The sequence below is a fragment of the Melopsittacus undulatus genome, chromosome 6 (genome assembly GCF_012275295.1).
Source record: "Melopsittacus undulatus isolate bMelUnd1 chromosome 6, bMelUnd1.mat.Z, whole genome shotgun sequence".
Lineage (NCBI taxonomy): Eukaryota > Metazoa > Chordata > Aves > Psittaciformes > Psittaculidae > Melopsittacus > Melopsittacus undulatus.
The window spans coordinates 69230024-69257286 of NC_047532.1; the positions used below are offsets into that span (position 1 = coordinate 69230024).

At 39.8% G+C, this 27263-nt stretch overlaps 1 protein-coding gene across 1 annotated transcript in view; it reads right to left on the reverse strand.

Annotated features, from left to right (window-relative positions):
- Positions 1-12240: 12240 nt before the first annotated feature.
- LOC101881667 (glypican-5-like) overlaps positions 12241-27263 on the reverse strand; it is a 333120-nt gene continuing 318097 nt past the window's right edge. The window contains exon 8 of the mRNA XM_034063862.1: positions 12241-15914. Coding sequence (XP_033919753.1) covers positions 15712-15914 — 203 coding nt within the window. The 3' untranslated portion in view covers positions 12241-15711. The remainder of the gene's footprint in view (positions 15915-27263) is intronic.

Consider the following 27263-nt stretch of genomic DNA (forward strand, 5'->3'; position numbering starts at 1 on the left):
GGGTATCTTCTTTCTCTCTGTGTTCATCATGTCCTGTCTTCTTCTCTCAGAGGAAAGAAAATGCCCCATGCTGCAACTATCCAATAGGATACTTCCAAATAAATGACTTCATTCCTAACCAGGAGTAAATTAACAGTTGGTAGGGGTTTTTGACCTCTTTAGAGGGGTTACCTCTGCCTTTTGGTAGCAAATGAGAGGGTTTATTGCTGAAGGAGCCAAAGATAAATGATATTTAGTTTTCATGTTGCTAATGTCTGTTCATTAGTGCATCTGGAGAAGGATGAGAAACAAGATTAAAGGGGTTTGTGTACATGCATCTGCCTTATTATGGAGGTGTGCTTGGTCCAGCTATGTGGCATTAGCATAACCCTCAGTATAAATTGCTTGAATTAACTATCCAAGACAAATGTGTATGCTGCTTAAAAAAGGGGGAAGTCTGAGGGAAGCCATTAGGAGAAGAAGTTGAAAGACTCTAAGGAAGGTTAAACCTCACTAAAGAAAACCTGGTAAAATAAATCCCCCCTCTTTTCCCCTGCTGCACACACAGACGTTTGCCAACCCCAGTGGAACATAACAGATTACAAAGGACTTCTTTCCAGAGGATATTTTCAAAGGATGTGCACAGATGTATTTTAAAATAAATTGGGTGGGTACTGAATTTACATCATTGTACCATATATACTGCTCATTTGTCCTTAGTGGATGACTCTTGGGGATCCTGCTCTCATCAGATCCCAGACAGGAAAAACAGTACTTATTTGTTAACTGGAGGTCTGGGTAATCTGTTTTTTTTTATTGATCAAGTAGTCATAATCAAAAAAGCCATAAGCTCTAACAGGCACCACTTTTCAGTTTCCCACGGATAGACTCTCTATGGTGAATGCAGGTATTTTCAAGTAAACTCTATGCAATAAAGTCCTGCATTCAGCTCTGGGGCAACAACACAAGAGGGATGTGGAGCTGCTTGAGCGAGTCTAGAGAATGCCTGCAAAGATGCTGCAAGGACTGGAGCAGCTCTGTTCTGGAGCCAGGCTGAGAGAGCTGGGCTGGGTCAGCCTGGAGAAGAGAAGGCTCCTGAAGCGGAGACCTTAGAGCAGCTCCAGTGCCTAAAGGGGCTACAGGAACCCTGGAGAGGGGCTTTCGACAAGGGTCTGTAGGGACAGGACAAGGGCAATGGCTTTAACCTGGCAGAGGGGAGACTGAGATTAGACATTAGGAAGAAATCTTCCCTGTGAGGGTGCTGAGGTGCTGGCACAGGGTGCCCAGAGAAGCTGTGGCTGCCCCATCCCTGGCAGTGTTCAAGGCCAGGTTGGACACAGGCTTGGAACAACCTGCTTTAGTGGAAGGTGGGAAGATGTCCCTGCCCATGGCAGGGGTTGGAGGTGGATGAGCTTTAAGGTCCCTTCCAACCCAAACCATTCTATGGTTCTATGAATGAAAAATAAGCTAAAGAAAAACCTAAGCATCCACCTCAGCTGATTAGTTAGGCATACACTCACATTCCCCCAAATGGAATAATATACTCGTTCCTCTGTATAACTTGTACTGTAGTGAAAGTTAAGAAAGAAAAGGTGAAGTCTGACACAGGACTAAACCCAGTACTCTGTAATCTTAAAATATTTACCCTTCAATAACACAAGGAATTCAATTAAATTTTCCCAAGTATTGTGAATTTTCCTGTTAGGTTGTGATTTTTTTTTATATGTAATCATATAAAGTGGCAATAACCAGAGTAGAATCTGAGAATGCTTGTGCATTGTAACTGTGACTCTTCTCTGGTGGCAGAGTATAACTTCCATTTATGCTCCATGAATGACATTCTGTAACTTGCTGCCCAGTTTTCTCAGCCCAAATCTTTTTTTTTCTCCTATCCAGCACAGTATGTGGAATTTGGTGTTGATGAATTTAGGAGAGAGCTTGAAACTAGTGAAAAAATCCCCATCTCTTTAATTTTGTTGCTTAGCAGAGGGAATTTCTCACCTGCCTTACACTTGTTGTGCATACAGTCTAGGACCCTGCTTAGAAGCCTGGATGAAGACTGTTATGAAAAGTCATTAGTGCTCTCTCTCCTGACTGACTTTGTTCACTTGTAGACTTCCCATTGGGAAGGGAAAGAAAAGGTAGAGCAGATACCAGAGTTCATTCACAGGTGCAAAATGTTGATAAGAGATAGGAGAGAAACTCTTCTCTGAACTGAGAAAAGATCTACAGTGATTATTTTAATGAGAGGCTATTATAGAATGATTACTGAATAGCATGTGGAAGGTTAGTATCTGCTATTATTCTAACTTGGAATACAAGAATTAAAGAGAATTATTTTCTGGAAGACAGCTTGGAGCTAGGAGCATGATTCAAAATGGGTGAGCAGTTCAGTACAATAAATGGAAATATGAATGTTCACAAAGCAAAAGGGGTATCAAAACCAGCTGGGGTCTTGCACCGGTTCAGGAAGAAGTTGTGAATGTGCACGGGGTGGTACAAGGATGTGCATTTACTTGACCCCAGATCCACTGTCACAGCAAATTCAGAACATAATGTTGAATCCCAGTGGTAGATGAAATGTACCCAGTGCATGACTGATTCCATTATTCTCCTTGATGGGTTTGTGGGGGTTTTGTACTTTCTTCGTTTCCTTTTCTATTTTCTTTTCTGGGATGGGTTATTTTAGACTGATATGGGCCAGCAGTCAACTCAGGAGTTGTAACGCTTAACTTTTGTCTCATGGGACAAGGTGATAACTCTTAGTAATGTCTTTTATTTTTTATAGCTCTTCATTTTTTCACTTCTCTCTAATTATGATTCCTTCCATTTACTGATTTGCCTTCTTTCTAAACTGTATGCTTATTGATTTTTAAAGATAACTATTAAAGACACGTACTCATTTCCATGTACCATGAAGTCATTTGGAAGTTCTCAAAAGAACGGTTGCCCAAGTAATGAGGACTGACAGTTCACTGACCTTTGCTCATGTGACGAAACAAAGTAGCATCTTATATCATCATTAAAGTGAAGCACCTTAAAGTAATGTATTAAATCACTGCCTTGCTTTGTTCTCAATAAGCAGTGAATTAAGCCCTCTTATATCTAGCCCAGACCAGAGTCTGTAACTCAGGCATTACTGTTTCTGCAGCCTTGTGTCCCAGGCTGGCTCCCCAGAAATGCTTCCTTTATATATTCTTCCTTTATTTTTCCTTAGAGAAAGCCCTAGGTATGTTTGGGATTACAAGCTTAGGTATCCACAGGTGAGTGTGCATGGTGTCTGACCAGTATGAAATGCTTAAATCTTGGCCACAAGTTATTTCTAGGTCTGTTTGCAGGAGAACAAAACATAACATGGCAGCAGTGAGCATTACTGTCCCTTGTCTTACACTCTGTGAGAATCCATAGTCCTCTACTGCCTGAGAAGCAAGAGAGATGTGTCCAGAAATGTGTACCAAGGAATTGCCTAAGCAATGGGGGGCTGAGGTGTATCTTCAGCTCTTTCGCTGGGAGACAAATCCCTATGTTTTTGTGTGAATCGTCCCTTTGGAGTCTGTTAGGTGAACCAGCTCTGCTGGTGAGAGACTCCTGATGTTTTGCAAGACAAGCTTCATTTCTGAGGTAGAGCTGAACACTGAGCAAGGGCTGGAGAGAGCTCCTGGCTGCCATGGGAGAAAAAGGCAAAGGGCGAGTGACCCTACAGTTGTGACCTGCATCATCCTGGGAACATCTTTTACTCCAGTATTAGTAAAATAGTTTGGGAATCTCAGTTTCAGATGTAGCTGCTTACTGGTACAAAGCAGTAGCATTCTGCTAGCTAGATTTTTCAGTCAGTATAGGTTTGAATCTTGCTATTGTTGCATGTGCTGCTATGTGCAAATATCAGTCTTGCACTTCAACTTTCTGTTCAGCAAATAAAAGGTGCTATTCTAGTTACTTGCATAGCTGTGGATATGAACATAATCTTGTGAGTGACATCATAAAGTCAATTTTTACCAGTGCATTTGCTGTTAAGAATTTCTGTTCCACCTGTAAGAGAAGGGTGGTTACCACTGTGCAGTAAGTTAGCATATACTGAAGTTCCTAATTTGTGTTCATTGTTTTTAGGATTTCACCCATGGTAAACGTAATTTCTTCTTTGAAGTAGAAAAAAAAAAACAGGCTCTGGGAGGCTAATGAACTTGCTTGTTCACACTGTTCTAATACATGCCAGAGTAAGAGCCAAAACATGAGTTCTGACTGTGGTTCTGACATGCACTTACAATGTAAGAGTATCATTCCCTGAGATTCATTTTCCCAGACAGACAGTGAACTATGGGTCTCTTCACTGGAGGTTAATTGGAGTCTCTGTCCTTTTCTTAAATTAAAGAAATGCCCTGAGGAAACTGATGCCCTAAATGTGTCTCAAGAATTTTACATCCAATTTAAGGTGGCACAGAGAGAGGAAAGACAAATGATAGGTGGTGACCACAAGCTGAATGCATCAGAGAAACACAGCAGTGCATACCAGGTGTGTGGGCAGAGCTTTCAAGGAAAAAGCAAAACCACTGCCACTCTTTGCAGTTGCTAATTCCTGAAAGATCTGAGGAAATGCACATTTTAGACTTTATAGGACCAGGATACTCTCTAGGTCTGCAGACTGAGTTGCTCTGTAATGAAAAATACTGATTTTGCAGTTAGAAAAGCCTGCTCACTTCCGGCTGAGAAAACAGAGGGCAGACACCCTAACAGTTTGTGCAATACAATAAAGGGAGCAAACTCCAGCTGCCCCAGCACTTGCTGGAATCAACAAATAATGGGTCATACAAAAAAATGGCTTGTTTTCTTTTAAAGGATAGCTCTGAAGTGGAAGGGTAGTTTCAGGCCTGATTCATTCTTTTTTACTCCTGGATGGAGAAAGATTCAATGTAAACTTCTCTCCCTTTCTTCAAGCTCTGTGGGCTAAACTAGGGACCATCTGCACTCTCTGCATGTACCTTTAAAAATAGGGAATGGCAACTGGAATCACTGCAAACCTTGGTGGAAGACATAGGTCCTCATGGCTGACAGGCACACTACACCCTTTACCCCCTGGGGATAAGAGAGAATAATGCCTCTGGAAGGATGGGAAGCAACCCTGGAAGGAATCAGTTACCTGTCTTTGAGTGGGGGATCAAGTTCTAGGTGCTACCTTGGACCAGTGACTGCAGAGCTGGAAGTCCCTAAATAAATATGAGTGGCCACTCTGAGTGAACAGGGCTCACACACATCTGTGTTATCTCCTCCAAATTGCTCTGGGAAATTCTCCTCATCCGTATGTTGTTTTCTTGAAAATACACAAGATGGGGAAGTAGTAATCTGTGGTTGTAGGACATAAGCCTGTAGGTGTAGGACATGGGTTTTTGTTGCTTTTGGAATTCTTTCTTTCTTCTGAAAGTCTTATTTATTTAATATGCACTTATTTTTTGTAATATTTGCATTTATTATGATCTCAAAGAGGTTATAATAAATGCAAATAAAACCTGTCTTTTTCTTATACAATTAGGAATACTTTCAGTTTGCTCTTTTAGGATAGTGTTAGTTAACATTGAGTGCTTGAGTTTATAAAGCTTTCACAAGTGTTCTTTCCAAAAAAAGACTGTTTATTTTCAGATGTAAATCTGAAGTGTAGGAAGACTTCCTACACTAATGTCATGCTGCCTCTCTCAATATCATAAGGCAAGTCAGTGGCTGTATTTGGAGCTGCACCATATTGGAACCCTGGGGACAAGCTAGGCTAAATCCACTCTTTTTTTCCAGGGTTTGGGCATGACAAATTCCAGACATGTTTTGGAGCCAAACTGACATATTGCTCAAAACCAAAACCAAATCCACTCCCCAAAAAACAGCCATCAGAAAAACATGAGGAAAGGTTTGGATTTCTAATGGGAGAAGCCTCACATGGATCATAGTTGCAACCACTTCTGTCATTAGGCTAGCAGGAGGGTTAGTTACTCAATATGGTTAAAGATCTTCAGTCAAAGATATGAACTCCAGCACTACTATTAATGAATATCATTGAGGCATTTCATCAGATCTGATGTGTTCTGTGTATTTTTGGAAAATAAGTACTGAATCGGGTGAGAAGCAAAGCCTTTAAATAACCCTACAAATGTGAACGGTCAAAGAAGCACTTGTTTTAAAACATCTTTGGGAAAAGAAATAACATCCTTTGAAGTGGAAGCAGGTTGGGGTTTCAAAATTAAGCAGCTTCACAGATTTAGACACCTGCTTAATTAGAGGATGAACATGAAATCCTTAAACTTAAAGGGCTTTTATGAAGCAGCACTTCAGAGAACTAGCATTCCTCTAGCATCGGCAGAGAAGAGCTGTTGGCTATTATATCTTTGGAGCTGGGTCAAAAATGAATATATTAGCAAAAAGCACTCTCCATAAATGGAGAGTAGATATATGTAATTCCCAGACCTCAAATAGAAAGCATTTTGAAAGAACTGAGGAAAGCTGGAATCATGTATGCTTTAGGAGGCAACACTCAAATCATCATGCAATCAGAAAACGAGTACGAAAAAACGAGTACGAAAAACCTAAGTAGGTAGATAGTAAGTACACAATCATTTAAACAATAAAAGAACATTTGGTTCATAATTCTGTTGTGGTTCAGTGGTCTGTCCTACAGTTTTCATTCAATCCATTCAGGATTACTACATGAAGAGCTCCTAAAAGCCACCAAAACAGGAAATAAAAGAGATTAAACAGCTAACCCGTGTCCCACCAGCTTCTAAGCAGACCCCCACAAAACAGCTGTGTTGATGGAGCAGTGAAAAGAAACTCATGAAAGGTACCTTTAACAAATGCTTGTAAGAGCAAAAGGTCTCTACCATGTCATGTTAGAAAATAGTAGAACAACCACAATAATCAGCATCTGACAGAAAAATAGCAGATTAGAGGTTTTCCCCTCAAAAGAAGAGAAACTGCAAAGTTTGTAACTGACAAGTGATGAAAACATAAAGCTAACAGCAGAGAGTTTCCTTTTTCTAGTACACTGGCCAACATGAAGACAGGGAAGTAATGCGATCCTAATCAAAACCAAGGGCAAGGCTCTTAATAAGGCACGGAGTGATTGCAAGGCTTTGGTCAGTGGAGAACTCAGATCTGCTTGTTTATGCAGGAATGGAAAGTTGATGAAGAAGCCCTACCTGTTGTGAAGAGGTATGCTGGCATTTACCCAGGAGACTGCTGCGAGTACTGTGTCTCTTCAATAACATTAAGAGCTCCCAGGAGAGCAGGTAGGCACCTTTACATCTCACTGTATTTAGTGCAAGAAAGAAAAAGAGCAAGTAACTAGTTACATGCTGAAGAAACAGACCAAAATACTGAGTTCCTCAGCAGTTCTCAAGGTCTGCAACCTTTATTCAAAGCATTTTATTTAAGATTTATCAGCTTTGTAACTTACAACAAAGATGATGAAAAATATTCAGGGAAAAAATACAAAAATTCTAATAGACAACAGTTTCCTACTGTGGATTATTTATTTTTATTCCCATTCATAGTTCAGTGCCCTTTACAAAACACACTGTTCACCGTAACCTTGTTCTTTTAAGACATTGTTTTCAGGCTGCTTTTCAAATTGCCTTTTATTGTATTGAACGCTGAAAACAAATTGAAGAAAACTGACAAATTTATTCAATAAAAAGAAGCCGATATACTGCAAATAAAACACGTGCTTGGGAGATAGAAATAATTATTCAAGCTTGAATACAGCTTAGGGCAAAACCAGGCTATTTTGGAACTTCAAATACGCATGACGCAACTAATGTAAAATATAAATGTAAGTGGCCTATTAATTCCTGTAAAATAAAATGAACTAAAAAAAGACTAGGAGGCCATAAACTAATTATTGAAAAAGCTAAATGACAAAGCACGTATTTTACTAGAATTTCTACCCCAGTGTACTGTAAACATTCATACTGTATTAGTTCTGATAGCAAAGTACAGGAAGTGGTTGTATTATGCAAGGTTTAGTGTACTGACATACGTTGTTTTTCTAATATTGCCCCATATTATAATTGGGATACAATAAACATATAGTATTGCTGCTACATTAGCCTGCTCCCATATGCAACTGCAGTGTTATGGAAGTAGGTTTCAACTGTGTTGTTCATCCCTTAATGCAAAAGTTCAAATATGTCAGTTAAATTCATTTTCTCATTTCTCAATGTGACCACCACCAAATGTCTTACTGCTTTCTTTACTGTTCTGAGGACTTGTCTATAACTTCTGCCTATAAATGATTTGTTGGCTTTGAGACATAAACTGTATTTTTTCTCAAGCCCCCAAAAAGAGCCAAAGGGTGGACATCCTCTTTCATGACAAGCAGACAGACACCATTATCACTACATGCACCAAGAACAACCCCACTCAGAAGAATCTCTCTCTTGGTGAGGCCTACATCCTGTTTTGGTTCCCTTCCAAGCTGGATGTTTAGCATAATACAAAATAGAGTCTTCTTTATTTCTGCTTAGGAGGAAATTTCATTTCTTTTCCATAGAACATCAGGCTACGCTAACTCCCAAAGTTAATCACAGAATCAGACTGGTTTGGGTTGGAAAGGACATTAAAGCTCATCCAGTTCCAACCCTCTGCCATGGGCAGGAACCCCTTCCACTAGACCAGGTTGCTCCAAGCCCTGTCCAACCTGGCCTTGAACACTGCCAGGGATGGGGCATCAAACTTGTCTCTGCTTATCTGGAATCTCAGAGGTAATTTTATCTGTCACTGAATGCAAAGATACACAAGCTTCAGCTGGATCAGAACATGGCTCCCTGTTTCTCTGCTGCTTAAGCTGCTTTGAAAACATCAAAGCCATGATCAATGCTCTCCACCGACTGTCAATTAGTTTCCAAGGCCAGTTTAAGTTCTGGATGTATGTTTTAACATGAAACAGAAAAACATAACTTGATCTGCCTCAAGGCCTGATCTGTATCGGCAAACCTTCTCTGAGAAAGGTTTTCTACCCACTGTATGACTATCTACTTGTTGCTCCAAATCATACCTGCTGCTCCTGGAAAAGCCCCCTGGAGAGGAAAAATCCCATCTGTAACAGGATTTCTTTTCAGGCATTAAGGCACTATCTGATCAGGAGCACCAGCAATGTAAAACTGCCATGCAAATTTTGTATTCACTGCAGCTACTCTTGATTTTCTGCACCTGCAAAAAGATGGGAAGGAATTCACATTCTTGGGCTAGATACTGGGCTGGGGTAAATTTACATAGTTAAACTGAAATCAAAGGAGCTACAGTGATTTATAGGAGCTGAGGGTCTGCTGCAATATTTCATACCCACAGAAAAGACTTGCGTCCTGTTTTGCTTTCCTAATTTTGCCTGTGTAGAGGTTGTAAACATTTGATATTAGCATTCTTTTAAAAAGGTGGGGTTTTTTCAGATCTCCTTTTTAGAAAGCTCAAATGATGTTCTTCAATATGCTATGCATTTTACATAGAAAATTACTATTTACCTAGAAGCTTACTTACGAGATTGAAGTAAACTGGTTTCATGTCCACAACTTTAACCTAGTATCCCTTACATACCAGCACAGCAATGCTTTTGATAGTCTCATATTAGTAAAACTTAACTATATATTAATATATAAATGTGAAAGTTAAACTTGGATCTATATTCTTGGTGCCTTACTGCTTTCCTTTTTCAATTTTGAATAAACCAGGCTCCAACTCTGGGACACTGTACGTTATTATAGGGAAGAGGTATCTAACAATCTCATTTGAACTGCCTTAAAAATGTCAGCACCTACTCTAGGTGTAAGAGCCTAAATGCTTAGCTCATAAACCCAGAAGAAATATGAAAACATGTTTTCATGTTTCCCTGAAAAGCCATTTTTACAACTGTGTGATTGCAGGGAGCTCACAAAACCAGCAACACATTGATTTTTCAAATGAAATGTCCATAGCCTGTAGAATAATTTAAGCAGGTGCTAATGAGGTGTACAGAAAGGCCAGGGAGGGTAATTTATACATCCCCCTGCAACAGGAAAAAACCCTGAATAAATGTTAATTGCTCAGATTATTCAACCAGTGATTTTTAGCATGGCACTAAATTAGCTGCAAATATTATAATTACAAAGTACTGGGTAATTTAGAAAAGATTAATTGAAATGATTAAGTGCAAACTGCATAATTTTGCAAGGTAGTATTAATACTTTCTGAACAGAAATGAAAAGAACCCAAACCCCTATGGCTGTTACTGGTTATTTAATGAAGTACATTATACACCTCCTGAAACCATCAGTGCCCTTCTCTCAAAAGGGTATTAACATGATTTTCAGGGGGGAAAATCACTGTAGTGTTGATAATAACCAGAATCTCTAAGCCAGTCTATTTTAAGGGCTGAACTTGATCTCAGTGACATAGGAGCAACACAAAAATACTGCTTTATGGTCTGTGTCCAGCAGCCTTTTCTGAAAGCTACAGCAACTGTGGCTATTTACTGAATAAGAACGTAAGCAATTGTGCATGCAGTTAAAATGCATTCACTGTAATCAGGAAAAGGAGGCCCACTTTAACCAGGACAGTAGGAAGTATCACTACACAGCAACAGTTTCAATTCACATTCCTGCCTGCAGCACACAAGCCTCCTGCATGTAGACTTCATATTGTACTGTATGGAGGTGGAAGGGATGGTGACGAATCTAGAGAAGGATTTCTTACCTTGGAGTATTTTCTATTTTAAGTGCAGGATACACTCCGAAGTGTTACCTGCCTATTAAAATCTCTTGAGCAGTATTTATTTTTTGGTGGGTTAATATGTAATACAGTTCAAAATGTAGTTATTCAGAGTGACAGTGGAAACCAGAAGAGGCTTTGGTATTGGGAATAATTCCAGACTTTTGAGACAAAGGGAAGAAAACATCATGTTCTTTTTGACTAATGCATGTCACAGCTATAAGGACTGTAAGATATTCCACTTTTCATTAACACACATGCCATATGTCATTATAAGAAGCACTGTGAGTAGTGAAATACTATAATGAAAATAAGTATCTCATCCTTTTGGCTAGTTGTAACACTAAGCACTTGTGATGCTGTGATGCTCAATGTGCAGGATGCATGTTAGGAAATACCTCCTATTTCTACAGTCCTAAATTCACCCATATGCAGAGACATGAGGACAGCATCGGTTAATTCCCCCTTAAAAAATGCGTAGACTCCTTATCAATTCTCAGTACAGGCTGAAATTCCCTTGACACCATGCTAGCTATGAAATTTTGACTGTAATTTCAGCTAAACCTTAAATTCTGCTTAATGTGAAGAGTACAATTCAGGAACATAGGGGCTCTGGATTTTTGTCCTACTCAGCATCTCCCCTTAGTGTGTGTTTCAGCTCCTTTCACTTGAAGAGATCTTGCTTAAACCTAATCATATGCAATACTGAGTAAGAATGGCTCAGTAAATCTGGGCAAAAAGGCTCATCTAACATCAAAATGAAGTCTGTGCAGAAATCCATTAGGACAACATTGAGAAGACCCATGCAGGATTAGAGTCAAATTTAAAATTATGATGCACATTGCAGTCCTAGTAACAAAAGGAAATAGGGATATATTAAATGCAGATCTGATTTAAGAGATCAAAGAGATGTGAATCTCATAGCCAGATATCCATGCACAGAGCCTCTGAAGCCAGTGCAGCTGGACATAATTATTTGTGTTGCCCTTATCAAGCTCTGACAGATATTTGTACCTCAAAAGGTTCATTGCTGACTGAGAGATCTGAATCATAATTCCTTATGCAAGACAAAGTACCTGGCACACTAGAGGCCAGAGCATAACACTGGCAATAGGCAAGACAGAAAAAACGTGCAAGGTTGCAAATGAGAGGCTGGGTTCTGTAGAGCCCCTAAACTGCAAACAAAAAAAGTGCAATTCATAGCAGGTGTCTGCAAAGCTGCCTGAAAATGCAGCCCCTAGATTCTGTGCTGCTCTTTGCCTGGGCAGCCTTCATGCAGTGGTTTGGAGAGGTGTAAAAGCCATTTGCAAATTAGCTGAGAACACTCTGCACAGGCACAAGCACACTGCAGCCACACATGCATTCATCCACCCCATGTTCACTCTTCTCCCTGATACTTTCATAACCAGGAAAGAGACCAGTGACACATGAACCTCTTGCATGAACCTGGTTGTAAGATGGAGCCCAAATAGCAGTGAAACACTAAGAACTGACAGTATGCTTCTGTCCATTTTGTCTTATTTGTAAGAAGCCTGAATCACTATCAAGAGAAAATGATAGACTTATTTTACTCACAAATGTATGACAGCAGTTACTTTCCAACGCTGGTATTCACAAATGCTGGCACAGCAAAATATTAGAAGAAAGTCTTAGCAAAATAATAAACATTCAAAAAGCAATGGCTAAATACAATTAATAACTGTTAGGCAAAGCTACAACAATGCTCTTAGACCAGTACCTTATTTTACACTGAGATTACATAGACAAGTTAAAAACTATTTTGAATTTAGACTTTCATAATTACATCATAATTACAGTAAGAGTTTGTAAAATAAGTATCTTATTCATCTGAATAGAAAAACTTCCTTTATCTGACACAGCCAGTTGGGTTTGCCCTTGCTGGTACAGATTTGTTGTGTGATGGAAAACACTTTTTAAATGTATGTAAATGCAACTGATTCTAAGGGGAAAAAAAAAATAAAATCATAAACCATCAGTAAAAATGTCCTGCATTGCCCCTTAAAGCTGCACCATTTTTGATGCACATTATGAACATACTTCATGCTGGTTTGACCAGTACGCTTCTTACAGTGTAAAAGTATGTTAGTGTGAAATGTATTAATAGGTGTGGAGTCCTCTGAAGTCTCTTCTCTCTGTCTGGAACAAATTGTGTCTATTAAAATACTGGGGTTGAATCCCATGAAATGGGTTGATTCTATTTCCCCAGTTTGAACTTGTTCTAGTTTTGTTACAGAAACTTTAAAAGGTTGTCTTGTTTAGGTTGATAGATGAATGTTATGTTATACTAATATTTGCCAACCAAACCCCAAATTCAAACAATTGTTTTTCCAGAGGTTTTTGTTTAGCAAGATAATGACATTTAGCAACAACAAGTAAGTCCCTTGCTGAGTTATTTTATACCTGCTTATTGCAGTGCTTCTGCAACTTCCTCTGCACCAGCAGCATACTAGGCTAGCCAATCACTGCTCTGAGCTAAAAGCACAAAACCTCTTACAGAAGAAACCTCAAAAAGACATACAAGTCTGGGTATTCAAGTTCTCTTTCTGCAGGTGAGAAGAATTGAAAAGTGCAAGCTGCACAGCTGAAATCTGGTAGTGTCAGACCCCAGCCCTGGATCTGTACCTCTATCACTAAGGACTTCTGGTGGAAACTTGAGTGCAAATGTGGGTACATTTGCCTGAGCAATGACTAAGCAATTTAAGTGTGAGAATACTAACTAAGGGATCAGGTTCACAAGCAACAGATAAGAATTGCTTCAGTGAAGCCACAGTGATTGGTGTTACTCGAGCAGGTGGCAAGTGTTTGCACATGATATACATTTGTGTGTGTCCACTGGGACCAACCTGTCTAACAGCAGCCATCACAACTGATCCTTTAAGACTACAAGGAATTACGGTGTCCTTTCACTGTACAAATGACATGACTTAAACACCTCCTCAGGTAAAAGTCCACTTTTCCAAAGGGCTCTGAAAATGAATAGAAGAAGTGGTATTTGTAATTATGGTTCAATAGGACTGGTGCAGCTCACAAATCCTGGGAAATACAGGACAGCTATTTTAGTGTTTTGGGGAAAACTGATTTTCACTGGTATGACCAGAAAGCACTACTTAGGGATAATAACAGCCTTATCATTTTGAAAAATCAGAATTCCAAAATAAATTATTTCATGTTAGTATTTTTCCCACTTTATCTCCTTGTTTCAACATTAAAATTGAAGTATCTTTTAGAAAACCAAGCTGCTACCACTTCAGAGACACTGCTTGTGCAGCTTTGTGTCTGTAAATACAATCTAAGAGGCTAAATTAAAAACAACACTCAAGCCCCACCTTTGCAAACATAATTAAAACATAGACATGTTCACTAATACTATCTGAAAACATGCAAGTGTCATGAATCTTTGCTCACTTAATGTATGCTTGTTCTGTATTACTGCCACTTCCTATGTAATGATGTCCAGTAGTAATACTGGCACATGGCACCTTCTCTGAGTCAGGCTTTTATAATCAAAGTTGCCAATAAAATGCCTGAGTTTGATTAATAAGATACAGGGTTATGTCAGTGGCTGTATAACTCTAGATATGAAAGAGATGTTTTACAAAAAAATCAAAGGAAAGTGTTTTACATTACATCTTATAAAACTGTACATAATAAAAGTCTACAACATGAAAACAGCCATTAAACTGTTGAAATGGTTATGAAATGTAGTAAATAGAACAATTCTAATGTTTCATGTATTTATCATTAAACACTGTATTCATACAGTGGTGTTTGTTGTATATATATATATATATTCAATGGCAATGTAAACAGGTGTTGGAAAACACACATTTACTCTTAACCCATTAGAAGTTATTATAGTACTTTTTAATCCAAAAAGTCAAAATGCGTTAATGCATCACTGATTTAAAAAAATAGCCTTGTATTGTGATGCCCATTTTGACATTTTCTATAGTAGCAATCAAGATGAAGCAAAACAACGTCAGATTTCAGACTAGTTTACATTTACACCTACCACGGTACAAAATTTTAAATGTTAAATGTCATTAAATAATACACAGTTTATAAAACAGTTGATTTCAGAGATGCACAATGCACAAAAATCTAGTTACTGTCTAATGGGAGTTCCAATATTTTATATCTCTGGAACCTTTATGAGAAATTTAAGTTGGTTTCTCTTTAACATCACATAGACAAAGTGAGTTTGCATTGAATTATCTCTTTCTTAATCTGTACAGAGCTGCATTCAGCTGGATAAAACATGGTTATTCATGTTTCCCATTGCTGCTGGACATTCATCCAATAAGCCTTGAGCATATGCTTAAGCATCTGGTAATGGCATTTTGTGGGGCTAGGAAACTCACTATCTCTATCCCTCAGTAAACAAAGTGGTTCAAATTTTTTCTATAGTTAAGGCCACTATACTGATATATTAGACACACCATATGCTCTTATGTTGCTGCCTACAGTCTAAACTGTAAGAATGAAAGGAAGTTTCAAACATGCTTTTTGATCTTCTTGACCACTCAGGAATTTCATCAGGCTGGTGGAGAGCAAGTACTTCACTTTAACATGGTTTACAACGGTAAACATAGCTTTTTTGCTGTTCACTGGAAAAATAATGTATTGGCTTGAATGTGAAGACTGACCATCTACATAATTTATCAGAAAAAAATAAACAAACAAATCCACCCAGTCATATTCCAGCAAACAAAACAGAAAATCAGTAATACACGTACGCAATTTCTGTGTTTTCAATTATTCCCTTGGTATTTCCATCACTGCCTCTGTATTGTGGTGGGCTTTGTCAAAGCCTATCTTCAGACATTGTAAGTCAAGACACCTGGTATCTGCCAACTCCAGCATATTGTTTAATATTTATTCTAACATATCACATAAACTAGAGAGCCATTTAAATTCCTTTTCTGTTGGGTAAGGCTGTAGGTATAAAAGACAGTGAAGAGGAAAGGCTTGTGCAGTGGCTGCAAGGCAACACAGCTACAGTGGATGATACCACAGAACTGCTAGTGCTGTTAAAATAACAAGTGAGGAACTCAGGGCTGGACTGCTCCCATTTCCAGTTATGCTGTGTTTAGAGGATGACTTGACAGTGCTTGTAGTAGTTGTGGTGTCAATCTTTTTCACAGTTGGTTTTGGTTCATTTCTGTTTTCTGGATGGATTTTCTTGTCCTTGAGTATATCTGAAAACATGAAAATAAATGCAAGATTAATCATACATCTTTCAAAGTTTTTAAGTTTAAGGCTTTAAGTTCTGTCTGTTGTGGGAACATGTTATACAGTAGTCTGCATGACTGAACTATGTCTAGAGAGTGATGGGGCAATTGTATTAATGTTTTGCGTGGACCCAGTCTGTCCCCTCAGCACCCACTGCTCTGCTCAACAGTCTTCTCTGACTGGTCTGCTCTACTTCTCTACATCTAGATGCAGACTGAGCAGAATAACAGGTATTCTGCATTGCGGTGGCTGGTCTCTCACAAAAAGTACCTTCAATTTCACCTGGGATGGAAACTAGCTCATGCTTTAAAGCATGATGTTAGGATTGAGTGTTTCTGTAACGTGCCCCAGTGAAATAAGCATCAAGTTGCTGAATTGTTGCAGGAAATCAGAGAGCCCATTGACTTAAGTCAACTTCCCAGTCTCCAGTCATCTTGCTCTTCCCAAGCTATTTACAAGTACTACCGAGGTCATATTGCCCTTGAACCCTCTCCTTGGCATTGTGTGTGTATGTGAAATAAACCCACTGTTTCATCTGATGATGATTTTACAGCCAGTCTGTAAAAGCATACCCAAATGCCAGGCAATATCTCCAAGTTCCTACCTAGAAGACTTTATAAGTTAACAATAATTGTTCAGGTCCAAGCTTAAAGGATTTGTGATACTATTGAATGCAGTGCACATACACCAGAAAGCAAAAGGCAAGGATTTGTAATGCAGATTGAACAACAGTCCAATCTTAAAATAAAAACTCTGAATCACAGAAGCAAGTTCCTGGCAGAAACTGGAAAGATGAAAAGTATTCCAGAAATGTAAATGCAATCTGAGATCATTGTCTGCATGTCAGTAGCTCTGAACAACCACCACTAAACTCACTTGATAATAAAAATGAGCTACTGTATTGGGAAAGCACACACTGTTCTTTTGCAGTGTAAGCTATAAAAGAAATACAATGAATTCTTATATTTTATCATAATATCGACATTAATTTGTGAGGAACCTGGAATTCCTAGACGTGACTCTAGAGTGACTGAGGAGAAGGGACTGGCAAGGTGATCAGTGGGACAGGGGTAGTCAGACACTGCACTTAAAATTCATGATGGCAAACTGCAGACGTAGCTCCTCTCCAACTTGCAATGGAGCTAACAGAAAGGAGGGGGAAAAAGCATACTCTAAATGTTTAGAAAATATCAGTATTCTGGGGACACTTAAAGAAAAATGGACAACCTTCAGACTGTCATTAAAGTAAATTAAGAATAAATCATGGAAATAGGTATGTTCTGACACTGCCGAGACTCCTTTCCATCACTGTCATTCTCCTTTTCCACTGCGGTAAAGGCACTGTTTCTCTGCTGCCTCTTATATCATCCCAGCCTGCTGACTTCAGCTCTCTGGGGCCAGCTGATTAAATTAAGACCTCACTCAGGTAAATCTATTCCCCTCTTTCAGCTGGCCATGTCCAGCATTGTAACTTGATTGGCGTCTATAAATCGGGCAGGCTGAAATGTATTAATTCGTTTATTTTCTTAATATTGACTTAACCAAAAATCTAAGGTAAGAGATAATGCTATCAGAGAGGCTGCTGCTGGTTTTTGAAAGCTTTCCTCCCAGTGACTGCTTAATGCCCTACATAACAGGTGTTAAATAATACATTAGAAAACTGCCTTTACCCTTTCCCACGGGAAGGACTACATTTGGAATCCTCTTTCTGCCTTCACAGTGTCTTCTGGTGCTATTCATGGCCAATTCTAATTTGGGATTTAATTGTGCAAAACTAGCATTTTACTTAAAATGGTCTGTTTTCTCTCTTCTTAAAAATAAATGAAAATACCCTCAGTCCTAATTCAGATCTTTTTCAATCCCGTATTTAGTTTTTAAAGCACAAATTTAATCAGTGTAAAGATTTCAGTCTTTCTTTCTCACTGGAGGGTTTTGCTTACTCACTCCAGGGTTTTGGCAGAGAGACTCCAAGTTAAATGAGTTTTTCCTCTTAAATCTTTTCCTCAGAGGTACCTATGTTCAGTCTACTACTGACATTCAAAAGGAAGAAAAACAGCAAGCATGCTGAAAGAAAAAGGAGTGTCAATGTGAAGACTAGCACTGAAAGGAAACTCCAGTCTCAACAAAGCAAACCACAGATGTTCAATACCCATGAATCAAGCCCCAGTGCATGACTTCATAAAACCAAACAAACCAACCCCACAACTTTGGTTTGTTGTAGTATGTACCTTCTGCATTTTAAAGACTTTATAGTTCCAAATTAAAAGCTTTTTCTGTCACTAGAAACTTTCTTCCCATCATCAGCCATTCTCTCCTTTCCAGAAATCACAGACTTACAGAATGGCCGGGGTTGGAAAGGACCTTAAAGCTCATCCAGCTCCAACACAGTAATGCATGTGCCACTCAAACAACACTGAACTTCTCAAATACCTACATGGATCAATGCTATTCCTCAGAGAGACTAGCTTAGGATAAACAGAAGTGTCAAAACTGGCACTGTCATCTAATTTAGGAACAGGAAACCCTCAAGTGGGGGCTGAGCATATATGGCTTTCAAACACATTTGGCGAGTGACACATTGAAGCACACCTCAATCTTAGCCAGGAATGATACAGGGGTAAAAAATGCCATTATTATCTTTCTAGTTTATGACCAGGTTATCTGACACAAGTCCAAGTCTTGTTAGCATCCCAGCTGGTTGTGCCCCCTCCTTAGGCTAAATGACTTGCAGTTTTCTACTGACAGGGATTACCAAAGATGTAACTTTGGTGTACTTGCATACTACTGTTCTCTAATGAACTGTATCAGCAAGGTCTGCTTAAAATGTTTGTTGAGGTTTCCTATTGTCCTGCCAAGGGATGAACAAGTTCATCTTGACACAAATACCTTTCCATTTTGGTCCTTTTCTTGACCTTACTTGAGCTCAGTCCTTTCTCAGTGAATGCAAATGATGAGGGTGATACAGAGTCTTTCCCTGCAGACACTTGCCACTGAGCCCTCCTCATCTTCTCACTGAATCAGGCTCAACACAGTCTCCACTGATCAGAAGGGTAAATGCAAGGACTCCCTAGACAGGCTGCTGCTGCTGCCAACAGGGGAAGAGAAAGTATTGCTGGAGCAAATGAAAAAGCAGGAAGGGAAGGGTGGTTGAATGGGCTGATCTCCCACTGAGGGAAGCTGGATTAGTTTTGGGGAAGCCTGTGTTTGAGCTGGCCCAGTGCCTTTCAGAAGAAGGGGAGATTGTTTATTTCTGCTTTCCCACATTAATTACGTGAAGCTTGGGGGTTGGAAATAGACGATCTTTAAAGTCTGTTCCAACCTAAACTGTTCCAGGATTCTATGAAGTCAGACCTGTCCATTTCTCCCTAGATGTTCATGCAAACACTGTGCTTTGAAAAGACAGAATGTCAGCATCTGCTATAGCAAATGAATGCCTCATCGTGGTTGTCATGATCCTCACAATGGAAATCTAAAGCAAACTGGTCAGTACCTGCATTTACTCTCCATACTGCATCTCAGTTGCTTGATAAATTTTGCTATGATAGCAGGCATGGTTTTAGCTGACAGCTTCATAAGAATATTAAAACAAGGTGCAACTTGGTGGAACAGGCTCTTAAATTACAGTAGATGCTGCAGTGTTATTATTAGCTTTTTATCACCTCTGGCAGCAAAAGCTGAAATTACTTTTACATATTCAAAGAAGGAGCTCTGAAATTGCAAAACAATGCTGTCACCATAAAATGTACCAACCATTTCCAAATAATCTATTATCCTGACATTAAAGCCAGCACTAATTATTTCCAGTTACAGCTGCAGCAGACAAATGGGAACAGGAATGCTGTGGAAAAGGGAATGTGAGAACTCCCAAACTGTGGTAACTCGAGATGCAATTCTCCAAATTCTGGAGCCAGTTATTGTCCATTACATAATACTAATCAGTAAAAAGCAGGTGTAATAAATCCCTTTTGGAGCCAGAAGAAGGGAGTAACTAACAGCTCTGCAGCCTCCCATGTATGTACTGTTCTACCCCTTTCTATTTCAGCCTGAGAATATGGTGTCCATCTAAGCCTTTTCTCCATGCACCTTCTTATGGGTACTTGGCCTTAGGGAGAAGAAATTAACCAGACAAAGGAAGGACTACTGAGTTAAGTCTGAGCTGAACAGGTCACTTAACTACTGAGCTGCATTAGAGGTTTAGGCTAGTCTCTCCACAAAAAATCCAGGACATGATTATGAGGGTTAACTGATATGTTCCACCCTGGTTCTGCAATCTTTCAATTTCTTTTCTTAAGGACTGTGTGACTCAAGCTGGCCTTGGGGGATATGCATAAATTGGGAGTAGGATCATCTATGTCCAGTTTTTAATTCTGCATTAAACTCTGTGTGATCTTTGGCAGATCGCTTCTCCCTGCAGGCCAGCAAGAGAACTACTCTATTTCCCGCATATTTTGCACATCCTGGGTGTAAATTCTTCAGGCTGAGAACCACCATATCTGCTCTCTCCTCAAGAAATAACATTGGCTGGAGTTTCCAGGAACTACAGTTATTAAAAGAACAGTCCAATGCAACAAAGAGAAAAACGCAATAAAGTCAGGAGCAACTGTGAGACAGGCTGAGATGTTGGATGCCTGGAAGCCATGCTTTCATGAAATGGGAGCTCCTTTGCACATTCCCAAACAATCTTTTTGTCTATATACATTTGATTGCAAAATACACATATAGAGAATAGGGCATTATCCCTAAGGAAACCTGTCACTGTATTTGTTTGACTTTTGATACACAGCTACAATAGCAAACCCAGCATGAATTTCAGGAGCCACAATAAGACTGGATTAGATCTGAAGGCGAAAAAGTAAATCCACATATATAACTGCCTCAGCTCCTGCCATGGGAAATGTCAAGATAGCACAATCCATCTTTTCCTTGAGAAGAAATAACCAAACCTACCCAGCCTTCTATGATTCAGCAGTAGTTCCATTAATTGGTCAGTCATTTGCAAGTAAAGGTTTTGTCATTTTGTTTATATTAATACAAGTCTGTATTCAAATACAGACAAGCTGAAAGTATAAGCTTAAAACATGCCAAACATCTTTTACATTTCCTGGAAACATCTGTTTTCAGTCTAGTCCTAGGCACATGTTTGTGGTTGCATGTTTCAGCTTGTTTAGTTTGCCAGATACCTCGTACATACTGCAGCACAGCTGACATGGTATCCTGAAACACAGCATGGAAGTATCTGTAAAACATGATGTTCCCAGTAAATCTGTTGAACTTTCATTGGAACTTTCTTGTAATGAAGGAAACAACAAAAAAAGCTCTGTGACAGCCTTCTGCTATCACTGCATGGTGCAGCTAATTAGTTAAGTTTAGAAATTCTCTACATGCCTCACTGGTGATATCCAGAAGACTGAGCGCGATCCTGATCCCGCATGCCTCACATGCTCTAAACTCCTATTAAACTTAATGGGAGTTTTGGGGGGATGCGAGGAATGCAGCATTGACCTTTATGGGTAAAGATGAATGTGTGCTCTAGACTTCAAAGATTAGGTGCCCCTGCCAGCCTGGAGTGTGCAAGTGATCAGCACGCCAAGTGCCGAAGGCATCTGCTAAATATCACGCCACAGCTCAAAGCTGTAATTAAGAAAAATATAAACTGGCTCAAGGAAGAAAAATACAAGTAATAATTGAAAATGCTTTGGCTGTTGCTTTTGTCCTGATGATCTCATTAGTTTTGGTTAGAGAAACAGTTCTCACATTGGCTAACGTGGGACATGCTTTGTTTGCGCTCTCTTTCTACCCACATCTTTCCCAGTTAACATTTATTGCTCAATACAAAGGTCAAATCGAAGGCTTAATTAAATTGTATATGGGGAAACTATAAACTTATTTTGGAAGAGAGTACAAAAACATTTAAAGCCATCCCAATTCCTCTCCCCCCTGGACACGCCTTCATTTCTCAAGCAGAAAAAGAGCATGTGTTGTTGGCACCTTTTGCCTGAAGAGCAAACTGCACCTTTTCTTGCTTGAAAATTTACATGTTACAAATATTCATAAACTGCTAATTGTATTTGCAGTTGACATTTGTAACGAGGATTTTAATCTAGCTCTGCAGTTCCAAACAAACTCCATTCTGTTAAAAGACTGGATATGATCTTATACTAGCAGCAATGTAAATTCATCTTAGAGCAAGGATTTGAACTTCATCTGCTTAACTTTAAACAGAGATTGTACCACCCAAATAAATACTATTACTCAGCCAACATGCTTGAAGTTAGGCTTTCGTCTGCCAGCCCTGAAGCCTACAACTGAAAAGCAGCATCTCAGCTGAACAAACTCACAGATCATGTATAAGCCCCATTAACAGTTTCTCCATGCCATAACAAGATCACGTAGCTTGAGAGGTTTGAGTATGCTACAACCTGTGCACTAGCAACACCAATCCCCAAGAAAGCTTAGGTTTCCACATGAGAAGTTAGCAGTTGGAGGGCGCATAACAATTCTCTAGGTTCTTCAGTTTCCACTTCCCAAAGCCCTGCACAGCTTTAATGTTTCTGCAGCTGACTGCATGCAAACCCCAGGGAGCTGTGAGCTATACAGCCCTTGAGGCACTGTGCTGGAGGTGGAGGATGACCTGCAGGTCTCCTCAACTCTTCCAGGCTTGCAGGATCATGCTAAATAGTAAGGGAACAGGTAAACCTCTGCCAATTAGTAGTAGTTAAACTGGGCACCAGTGATAGATGGTATCTAGGTTCAGATCCTTCCTGTGGGTCATTTGGAAGGAGTACTTCAATCCAGGTCCCTTGTGCACTATCCAGTCGCTAAAATTATGCAGACAGTCCCTCTCAGCCTCTGCAACATTGCTACATGCTCTAACTACCTGGCTTTACCCTGAGAGCAAACTGGCCCAAAATACTGCAACTAACTACTCCAGTTAATCAATAGGGTGTCAGCAAAAAGCAAACAGATGACCAAAACTGTGCTGTACCACTGAGCAAGGTCTCTTCTTGAATCCACAAGGAGAGAGATGCCAGTGAGGAGTCAGATGAGCCGCTATCTGCTTAGGAAGCCATGCCCTCACATTTTAGCATAAACAGATGTCCTATCTGTAAGGAGCGGACAGGAGAAAGTAAAGCACAGCAGGATTCCCCTCCCACCAAAGAGCTCTGTGACTCAGGACAGATCCCTGTTTTTCACAGCTGCCTCGCACAGTGAGGCAGGATACACTCAACACATACACTTCAGGCAGCCCAACTAAACCCCTGACTAATAACCACAAATAAGACACAGAAAAATAATCCTAAACATCTCTAAAAGAAATCTGAAAGGTTCTCTTCATCCTACAAACATGCTGCTCTCTTAATTCCTCACACTTTAAAAGCCAGTCACATTCTCCCCATTATTCCCACTGCTCCCTAAAAAAACTTGGGCACACTTGATTCCTACTGCAAAATTTTGAAGTCACAGAAATCCCAGGGGCTGCAGTGAGGATTTAAAATGTTTCCTGTATTTCTGTCATTTGAGCACAGACAGAACCTTTTACTACAAATCTTTTAAAGGGGCTGTAACAGAATATAATAGTAACTGGTGTTTAATTATAAAATAACTACTGAAAGTACTTCAATGTACCTATCACCTGATTTCTTTTAATCTAGGTGACAAAAAGGATTAGCTGTAATACCAAAGAATAGTTCTGGTCCTTAGATCAATCAGTAGAAAACATTTTTTTTTATTGAATCTATCCAGTATTTAATTTCTGTCAGAACTGAAATCAAAAGAAACTGTCAAGATATTATCCTGGATTGATCATTTTTGACTTAATATCAAGAGCAGTAAAGGAAAACATCACTGCATTTGGCTTGCTTCACCTCTGGTATGGGAAGCTTAAATTAGTCTTTTCTCCTGCTCGTTTGGCAATGACTCAGTGTGCATATCCTCTATTTCACATTGCTAGGTTTATCCGGCCAACCAGAACCGAGCTCTATCACTGCTGACAGTTATTGAAGGAAGGGATGATTAGAGCCATCACTCTACTGAATATCTGTAGCAAGAAGAACATGTTTCATGTGAAAATACCAAATGGCTTAAAAGCATTATCTTACTGGTAGCATGCAGGGAAACTGATGAACTTTATCACATTCAGCAGGATGATGAATACCTAAATCAACACAAATGGAAAGGAGATATACAACCGGGGTAAAACCCAAGCTTTTCGAATAAAATGTCTTAGAAAATGAAGGACCATCCATTAGCTTATGCATAAGACTGTGCTCAGTCAGTGTTCAGGATCTGCAGCAAGTTAAAGGAAGGAAATTCCTGTTTGAAGCTGGCAATGATCTCATTCCCCAGTTCTGTTCTGGGAGAGTTTGAACTGCTCCTTCCAGTTTTTATGGGAGACATCTACACCAAAACCACCAGGCCTGAATGTAGGTAGTCTGCTAACAGTGTGGTTCATAACAGACTGAAGGCTATAAATCTTCCCCCTTTTTCAGGGTAACAACACTGCTAAAATTTACATTGGCCAGGGTTCTCTCACTTAGCCATGTGGAAAAAATACTTCTCACAGCACACACATCGGATAAAAACTCCTTGAGGTATTAACTCCACCATGAGAGTGATAAAACACCATTTTGAGAGTGATGAACACTGTACTGCAACTCAAAGTTCTGCAACTTTCAACTGGCTTCTCTCTACACTGATGTGCTCAAGCTTGACTGCTCAAGTGGGATGAGTGACAAAGCCCATGCAGGTCCCAAAGCTCTTCTCCAATAGAACCTCTCCAACGGTTTGTGCTGAGAGGCTGAGGGCAGGGATGAGAAAGTTTATCAGTTTTTAAAGAGGAAGGGGTGGGAGAGAATGAAAGCAGCAAACTAGTGGAGAGTAATGGGAGACTCCACATCAGGCAAACGAATGAACTCGAATGAATACATTAAGGACCATCTCTACTTGGTTTTATGCATAGAATTGTCACAGACACAAGCAGAGCACTTCTTAGGTGATTGCGCATGTGGTTTGATCTCTGTGTGTTTCCACCCAGCCAAAGAAGCTTTGACAGGCACTAAATGTAGGCTTTGTGATTTATCAGTTATTGCCAATTTCTTTCTGTCGTAAGAGCTCCAATAAAAGGAAAAAACCTGCTGGAAGTTCATGAGAGCTGACACCATGTGCTGCGATGGATCTGTGGCACTGCTACGGTCTATTATGCAAATATACATCAGTGGACTTTGTAACACATAAATTATGTAAATGCCCATTTAGAGAGACTTCAAAATGCAGATAGCTTGCCTGATGTTTGAAGACAATTAACATCCCTGACATGAACCTGTACTCAGGGACTGCTGTGCTAACAACCTGTGGGTGTCTAGGCCTAGCAAACCTTATTTTGCATGCAGATTCAATCTTAGTATGATGGACTTCAGCTGTCCGTATCACTGACACCACAGATTTTATGACCCACTTCAATTTACTATTGTAGCAGTGCTGCAGAAGATCTGATCAGGGATTTAGGTATGCAAATGAACAAGTATTTGGGATTATGAAGGTTTTTTCTTTATAATTAAAACTTTGGATTTTAATTGATACATGCCAAAGATCTATGTGTCTGCGTGAAGCCATGTGGCTCATTCTCCTGCAAGGTAAGGGTTTGAGTCCTGGTTCTTGATCATAGATTCATAGAATCCTAGAATGGTTTGGTTGGAAGAGACATTAAAGCTCACCCAGTTCCAATAACTTCCACCAGAGCAGCTTGCTCTAAGCCCTGTCCAACCTGGCCTTGAACACTTCCAGGGATGGGACAGCCACAGCTTCTCTGGGCACCCTGTGCCAGCACCTCAGCACCCTCACAGGGAAGAATTTCTTCCTAATGTCTAATCTCAGTCTCCCCTCTGCCAGGTTAAAGCCATTGCCCTTGTCCTGTCCCTACAGGCCTTGTCAAAAGCCCCTCTCCAGGTTTCCTGTAGCCCTTTTAGACACTGGGAGTTGCTCTAAGGTCTCCCCTTCAGGAGCCTTCTCTTCTCCAGGCTGACCCAGCCCAGCTCTCTCAGCCTGGCTCCAGAGCAGAGCTGCTCCAGCATCTCCATGAGTGCCTCTGGACTCACTCCAACAGCTCCATGTCCCTCTTGTGTTGTTGCCCCAGAGCTGAACGTATTTTCCTTACTTCCAAAGTTTTCTACAATTAGAAAAAAATTTAAAAATATTTTGTCTGAAGGTAAATGCTCATGTAAATAAACTCATGTTTGCACTGAGGCCCTGGGTGAGACCTGAGTCCAAGCCAAAACATAACCAGCACAGACAAACAGGACTTTGGGCTTGATGATGAGCTCACTCTGCAAGCTTGACTCAATAGGTATAGATGCATTCCTCAGAGTGCTAGTACTCATTAGGGAGCCTGGGCTCCCACTCAGAAATTAAATCAAGCAATTATACCTATTTTATTTAATTAATTTATTTTTTGTTTTGGAGTCTACTAAAATCTTTTTATTATTCTCAGTAGGCTCATTGCTGGCATCTGAGATCTCACAAAAATCTAGACTAAGCAATATATCCTTTGCTAAAAAAGAAAACATAGAGCATCTACTTGGGTAAAGAATTTGGAGAAACTAGGTTTTCAGCAGTGGTAATCTCAGCATCTCTTGGACTTCATTAAATTTGTGTTTAACTTCAGTTGAGATGGGTGAAATTAACCTTTATACCTCAACAGCACTCTTCCTATTTGAAGCAATTGAATCAAAGTAACTTACCAAGGGCATCTTTCTACTTTCTAACTTCAGAGAACATTTATTCAGAGATAGCATGTGAGGATCATATAATTGGAGCCAGCTGATGAAGAAAGGGCTGCAGACTGAGCTGGCTAGGGGGAAAAATACTTAATGTAAGGATAGATTAGAGATCTGAAGCAACGTTCATGAAGACTGGTGTGTTACAAAGCAGAGGTAATAGCTTCCCCGACTGGTCGAGACAATGCAAGGTGAATGGAAGAGTATTTCTAATCACTGCTGACTGAGTAGTATTCTCTGTGCTGTGAAGCTGTTCCTATAAAAACCACAGAGCTCAAAAGACTGTTCAGCTTTCAACTGTTCGGTTTCCTTTGTTAGCCTGTTTAGGCTCCTCAGGACACGGACAGAAATTTGTGTAGATCTACCACAGCTAAGCATCATAGGGTCATGCTTTTGACTGAGGCATTCATACACTACTATCAATAATGGGAAGACATACACCTTGACAATTAAAGGGCAGTGAAGAACAACAGTGGACATTTTTGATGTAATCAAAACCCAACGTTTACTGGTACCCAGCACAGTTACCAGGTTACCAGCCAT